The sequence below is a fragment of the Sinocyclocheilus grahami genome, unplaced genomic scaffold (assembly GCF_001515645.1).
Source record: "Sinocyclocheilus grahami isolate Dianchi unplaced genomic scaffold, SAMN03320097.WGS_v1.1 scaffold55.1, whole genome shotgun sequence".
NCBI lineage: Eukaryota > Metazoa > Chordata > Actinopteri > Cypriniformes > Cyprinidae > Sinocyclocheilus > Sinocyclocheilus grahami.
In genome coordinates this window covers 3,036,565-3,044,216 of record NW_015505234.1, presented here as the reverse complement: position 1 = coordinate 3,044,216, position 7,652 = coordinate 3,036,565, and the positions used below count along the sequence as shown (strand labels likewise).

General features: G+C 38.0%; 1 protein-coding gene across 1 annotated transcript in view; it reads left to right on the top strand.

The window, feature by feature from the left end:
• LOC107583787 (copine-2-like) overlaps window positions 1-7,383 on the top strand; it is a 25,420-nt gene extending 18,037 nt beyond the window's left edge. Inside the window, exons 14-15 of the mRNA XM_016270104.1 lie at window positions 6,104-6,340; window positions 6,923-7,383. Of these exons, the coding sequence (XP_016125590.1) occupies window positions 6,104-6,340; window positions 6,923-7,030 (345 nt within the window). The 3' untranslated portion in view covers window positions 7,031-7,383. The remainder of the gene's footprint in view (window positions 1-6,103; window positions 6,341-6,922) is intronic.
• Window positions 7,384-7,652: the final 269 nt, after the last annotated feature.

The following is a 7,652-nucleotide window of genomic DNA, read 5'->3' as shown; positions in this document are numbered from 1 at the left end:
TACGGTGGCCGAGAAGTGCTAAACAAATCACAATTCTGAAAGCAAAATAACAAATTACAAACGCAAATGCAAGTCTAAAAAACAAAATAACAATTCAGAAAACACAACAACAATTCAGAAAACATTATAACAAGTCAGAAAACACAATGACAAATTCGAAAACAAAATAACATGTCAGAAAACACAACGACAAATCTGAAAACAAATTAACAAGTCAGAAAACACAACGACAAATCTGAAAACAAATTAACAAGTCAGAAAACACAACGACAAATCTGAAAACAAATTAACAAGTCAGAAAACACAACGACAAATCTGAAAACAAATTAACAAGTCAGAAAACACAACGACAAATCTGAAAACAAATTAACAAGTCAGAAAACACAAGTACAAATCAGACAAACCGGAAAAGGTATGTATAGTTTGAGACAGTGCCATTGGTTTGGGATTACTCACCGCTGACTGGACGAGACATCTGTCAATCAACGTATACAGGAAGAACCAGCCGAAGAACAGCAGAGTCGTGGTAGAAAGTTCGGAGATTGTATTAAAGTAGCTCAGTTTAAATGTATTGTATGAATTGCCCTTACTATGGAATGAAAAATACGGGGTGTCTATTTACATTTAGTTAAAAGTGGCTATAAAACATCAGTTCTAGTGGCGCAGATGGATAAGTGCTTGCCCTTGGCTTTTTGACGCGACCCGGGTTCGATCCCGCCTTTTGCCGAACTTTTATTTCCTCCCTTTTCAAATCTCGTATTACATCGTAAAGGCATTTATTTTCAGTAAAAATTAAGGAAATAATCAAAAAGTTTAAAATAAAGTATCGGGTAGAGTTAGGGTAGGTGTAGGGAGGGCTTTATTGTATCAATAAGGTGGCATCCATTTAATCATTTAAATTATAATTTACACTCAATACGTTATTATTGCATATTGTTTTATAATGTACTACAATACTGAAGTGCAGATAATTGCCACTATTTGCAACAAGTAGTATACTTGATAGTAGAAATCCTGCTATTTTAACATAGTGTAACTAGGTATTTGCACTTAGTGTAAATAGCATATTGCTAAAAATACTGCTATTTTCACTTAGTGTAAATAGAATCCATTGCTAATACGAGATTTGAAAAGGGAGGAAATAAAAGCTTGGCAAAAGGCGGGATCGAACCCGGGTCGATCGCGTCAAAAAGCCAAGGGCAAGCGCTTATCCATCTGCACCACTGGAACTGATGTTTTATAGCCACTTTTAACTAAATGTAAATAGATACCCCGTATTTTTCATTCCATAGTAACGGCAATTCATAAAATGCATTTAAACTGAGCTACTTTAATACCATCTCCGAACTTTCTACCACGACTCTGCTGTTCTTCGGCTGGTTCTTCCTGTATACATTGATTGACAGATGTCTCGTCCAGTCAGCGGTGAGTAATCCCAAACCAATGGCACTGTCTCAAACTATACCTACCTCTTCCGGTTTGTCTGATTTGTCGTTGTGTTTTCTGACTTGTTATTTTGTTTTCGAATTTGTCATTGAGTTTTCTGACTTGTTATAATGTTTTCTGAATTGTTGTTGTGTTTTCTGAATTGTTTAGGGATGCACGATATATCGGCCACCATATCGGTATCGGCCCATATCGGCTCATTTTTTCTGTTATCGGTATCGGCCTGATAAGAAAATTTGGCCGATATCTTAAAGCCGATAAATAATGCATTATTTCCTTCAGAGACACTTCAGATGCGCGCTGTTCGTTTGCAGCCTTTTGTGCAATTGTACATTGTAATATTGTGTTTATTTGATGTATATCTGATTTATCTCATATAGAATGCGTTTGGTTAAGTTAAAAGAGCGCTTCAGTTTACCAGTGATCATCTTTAGCTCAGCACACGCAGCCCAAACAGCAGTGCACAACATTAATAACTATGATTGGGAATGTCGTGTATATAACATTCTAATGAGAACATTATTATAATAAAACGTTGTGAATTCTTTGGGTTTAGTTGCCATGTTTCAGCGCGTTGTTATGGGAAGAGCGCATCCACAACAGGATCACACATTCTGACTATAGCACGCAATAACTGCATAATTTTGTACATATATAAGTTGTAATATTATGTTTATGTTGTATTAATATTAATCTCAGGATGCATTTCCTTGAATTAAATAAGCTGCCAGCAAAACGCTTCAGTTTACCATGTTCATTCAGCTCTTCAGCTTCAGCACGCGCAGCTCAACGGCTGCTATTTAAAACAGTGGTATTAATTTGTTACTTTTTCAAAATCATTGATACATTATTAATAACAACAACCACTTGTATTGTTCTCTTATTATTTTCATCAACAATATGGTTTAGTAATTAAAATCATTTAATTATTGTCCGTGCAGAGGCTATTCCGTTTTATTGATCTATGGCGCATTCATTTTGATTCTTTACACGTGTAATGATGTCCAGTGACTTGTTTGCATTATTTATGCATTATTTTATTTATTTGTAAGACTTTTTTATGACTAAATTTGGTAATGGGAGAGTAAAAATATTTTTAAAACGTACACCGTTCAAACTAGGCTGCTTATGTTGAAGTGTTTGGGATGTGGCTTTTAATGATGAGACCTTTTTTGTAATCAGGCTCTCAAAAAGTATATAACAATTTGGATATAGATTTATCGGCCAACATATCGGTTATCGGCTTTCAAAAATAAAGAACAATCGGTTATCGGTATCGGCCAAAATTTTCATATCGGTGCATCCCTAAAAAAAAATACCGTCATGTACCGTGAAACCGGTATAATTTTGAAAAATACTGTGATATAAATTTTCGGTCATACCGCCCAGCACTAATTAGAACATTCAAGCAGTTTAAAAAAAAATTTTTTTTTAAATGTGCCATAGAGAAAACATTGCTGGCGTGCATCACGATACAAATCAATGGCAATAACATTTTAAGATATGTCAGTGCAAGTTAATTTCAGTTAAGACAGTCTTGCACCAGGCTTAAGCCTTGTCTATGAATCTGCGCATTAAAGATGTTTTTAGATAAAATTCTGTGTCTGTCCCTCCACCCGAGCAGGCCAGAATACAACCGAGGAAAAATAGGTCAGGCTTAGCATTTGCTTGAGCATAAATTTATGATTTATTTCTAAAGCCCTTAATTTAATTTAGAAGAACGTCAAAAAGCCAAGGGCAAGCGCTTATCCATCTGCACCACTGGAACTGATGTTTTATAGCCACTTTTAACTAAATGTAAATAGATACCCCGTATTTTTCATTCCATAGTAACGGCAATTCATAAAATGCATTTAAACTGAGCTACTTTAATACCATCTCCGAACTTTCTACCACGACTCTGCTGTTCTTCGGCTGGTTCTTCCTGTATACGTTGATTGACAGATGTCTCGTCCAGTCAGCGGTGAGTAATCCCAAACCAATGGCGCTGTCTCAAACTATACCTACCTTTTCCGGTTTGTCTGATTTGTCGTTGTGTTTTCTGACTTGTTATTTTGTTTTCGAATTTGTCATTGAGTTTTCTGACTTGTTATAATGTTTTCTGAATTGTTGTTGTGTTTTCTGAATTGTTATTTTGTTTTTTAGATTTGCATTTGCGTTTGTAATTTGTTCTTTTGTTTTCAGAATTGTGATTTGTTCTGCACTTCTCGGCCACCATAGATATTACTGTATTTTTATTAAATAAATGCAGCCTTGGTAAGCATAAGAAACTTCTTTCAAAAACATTAAAAAAATCTTACCAACCCCAAAACTTTGAACGGTGGTGTAAGTGTACGATTTTTTTGCCATTTTTATTGCCCACCAGGTGAAAATTTTACGTCCAGTTGTTCTAAAAAAAAAAAGAAAAGTGGTTGCTATGGTGTTCCGATTTGTTTCTAAGTGAAACGTTAAAAAAGACCACCCTACAAGACTATAATATTGCCTAGATTTGAATCAATTCTTTCAAATCATTTTTTTGCCTGTTTTATCTTCCACCTGTGTGAAAATTGTAATTCTGACCCCTTAGGAAAGTACTTAAGTGCTTGCCTAAGTATGCATAACTAATAAGCTATAGACTGCATAAGTGATGAAATATTATTTTTAGAGCAAGCGAGAGAACACTTTAGAATAGTGTTTCATTATGCAATGCTGTTTGGAGGCACTTGACTCAAAGATTAGTTGTCCACAAGAGTGTATACTGTGGTAAATACTTGATTTCTATCTCTTCTCACCACAGTGGAAAAAATTAAGAACAGTTTCTTGTGCTGTTTGCCTATTTGGGTCACATCACCAGCTAAATTTAAGGCCAATTAGCTTTCGTACCAGCCTCTAAAGCCCCAGTTCTTATGTCTAATTTCTGCTGTGGCAGATCCAACTTACTTCTTTCCATGTGTGCAGTAGGGCTGGACTCCTGGAGGAAGTATTGAAGTGTGGTGTCTATGAATTAGGGCTGGAGAGACAGGCAGCGCTCCATGCTAAGTGTTACTCTCAGACAGGAGTTGTCACGGAGAGAAGGAGGAAGGGAAAGTGACAGCGTAAATCCCTCCACACTCCCCGTCTGTCTGCCTGCTGTGTGTGGGGGGAGGGTGGTGTGGCTGCTTTAACAAGAAATTCAGCACATCAACATGTCTTATTTTCCTTCACTATGTCTTTGTATCTTGAGTAAACTGTCGGATTTTGGGCTAGATGAAATGTCTGTCATTAGCAGCGCTTGCTAAATACTGTCGTTCATAATTAAGGGTTAGAGGTTTTTCAAAACGTCAAATCGTGGAGCTTCTGTTTTTAAGTGATTATATGTACGATTTTCACCAGGTGGATGATAAAAAGGGGGAAAAAACCTTCTATTCTTCTATTCTTATTTGCTAACTTTGTATTAAGCACAAACTCCATATTTAGGGCCTTGAACTTAGGGCTTGGGTAAGTAAACCCCCAAACACTACAGCAACCACTTAGAACACCCTAGCAACTACCCCAAATGCCATAGCAACCACATAGAAGCACACTAGCAACTACCACAAACACCTTAGTAACGCCCTAGCAACCTCCCAAAACACCCTACAAAGCATAGCAACTATCACAAATGTCTTAGCAACAGCATTGCAACAACCTAGAAACAAGCCCAACCACCTCAGCAATGCCCTAGCAACCACCCACAACACTCATTAGCATTGTAGACTCCATTTCTAATGCCTAGAAAATAATAGAAATGGCTATTATTACTTGGGACTTGGGTACGTAACCCCCCCCAGACACCTTAGCAACCATGTAACAACACCCTAGAAACCTCCCAGAACACCTTAGCAACCCGCTAACAACGAAATACTTTAGCAGTGCCCCAGCAACCACCTTAGAGCACAGAGCACCTTAGCATTGTGATCTATGACTTAGAAAATCAAAGAAATAGCTTTTCTGATTTGGGACCCAAGAAACGCCCTAGTAACTGTATGTTCTAACAGCTTGGGACTTGGGTAAGTAAACCCTCAAGACATCTTTGCAACTGCATAGCAACACCCTAGCAACATCGTATAAAATCTTAGCTATGTCCTAGCTACAGCCAGAACACTTTAACAATGCCCTAGCAACCATCTGGAACACCCTAGCAAAAGAAAAGCAACTACCCCAAATGCTTTAGTAACTGCATAGCAACACCCTAGCAACCACCCAGAGTACCCTAACATTGTTGCCCCTATGTCTAAGGCCTAGAAAATCATAGAAATGGCTCTTCTGACTTGGGAAAGTAAACCCAAGACACATCCTAGCAACTGCATAGCAATGCCCTAGCAACCACCAAGAATACCTTAGCGATGCCCTAGCAACTACCTCAATTGTATAACAGCACCCTTACAACCTTAGCAATGCTCTAGCAACCACCCAGAGCACCCTAGCATTGCGTTGGTGGGTTTTACATGAGCAAACTCAGTTTTCTCAATTTTCTAGTTGGATTTTTCTTAGCATCTGCTTTAATTTGTTTGATTTAACAAGATGTTTTCAAGAAGTGCACCAAATTTAGTGTATGTCATGTTTGAACAGCACTGTTCTTTAGCACTGTCATGAAGCGATATGTGAGCATGTAACATTCCATAGATTCCTTTTATAGTTTCCTTTTCCTCTTTTGCAGCAATACTTCACGCTACTCATCATTACTGACGGTGTGATCAGCGACATGGATGAGACACGTCATGCTATAGTTCAAGCCGCCAAACTGCCCATGTCCATCATTATCATCGGGGTGGGCAACGCCGACTTCACCGCCATGGAGTTTCTGGACGGAGACAGCAGCGCACTCAGATCCTACACGGGAGAGGAGGCGGTCCGAGACATCGTGCAATTTGTCCCATTCAGGGACTTTCGCAACGTGAGTGTTTCTCATCCTGATTTCCTCTCTTGATTCTACACTGCTTCAGTTATATAAGGGTGTTGTCATAGGGTGCATGATGTAATGCTTTTAAAATGGTAATTTCAGTGCCAGGTCAAAAAGTCTTTCCCGAGCAGCATTAAATTCTCAATATTATGCAGATGAATTGACCCAGAGGCTTCAGCTTACGAATATAATCAATATTTCTGTTGCCACAGACCTCTGGATAGTTTCTTGTTGTTCTGAAGTGAATCCAATCCTGGATCACGTATGTAAACAGAATCTTCAGTAGGAGTGTGAGTGGGCGGTCTGTGGGCCATGTGATTTCCTCAACAGCAGGAGGGAACGGGCAGCACTCCCTCATTTGGGCTCCATTCAGAGGAAATTAAAATTCATTTAGCTTAGAGAGAATATGGAAGGAACCGGTGCCAAATTTTACCGCCACACAAGCGAAGCTGTCTGCCATTTCTTCATTTTCATTACATGGAAGTGGATTTAACAATCTAACAAGTGGCCACTGCCAATATGTACTCAAATATGCATCCGCAATGATGTCGTTGCATGTGTTTGTTGCTCTCGCAGGCTCCGAAGGAAACTTTAGCCAAATCCATATTGGCAGAGCTGCCGCAACAGGTCACACAGTATTTCAAACAGAGGAACCTGTCGCCTAGCAACACAATGCCGGAATAAGCGCTGGAGGCCTGGAGTTCACACTGCATGTTGCCAAAACCTGCTGTTTACAGACCACCCTTGACCAATTCAATGGACAAAGTGCATGTTTTTTTTCTGTACAGAAGTGTTTTTAGTAAATGTTTTTATTTATTGGTTTATATATAGACAGTATATATGATGACTTATCAATCTAAAGGCAACAGCCATTTGTGTGTCTGCCACAAAACATGTAACAGTATTCGGCTGAATGTAACTTTATACTACTATTTTCTGTGTTTTAAAAGAAGTGAAAGCTAAAGAGTACTTCATGTAGTGATTTGTATTTAGTGATAATTGTGTGGTACCATGGTCAAGGTGGTTTTTTTAATAAAATCCAGTTTTGGAATAAAACAGCTTGATTCATATGGACTATATTTTCAATTTCTACAAACTGCATGAAAATGTTGCATAGTTGCAAAATATAATAATTTCGGTTTTGAAGATTATTGAAAGTCTTATGGTTTTAGAATGACATGAGAATGAATAAACAATGATAGAAATTTCATTTTTGGTTTTCCTACTAACCAGTAGCCAAATAGCAATTTAGGTTTTGTTTTATTGTTTTAGGTTACTGCAGCCATTTTAATATCTTAGTCAACAC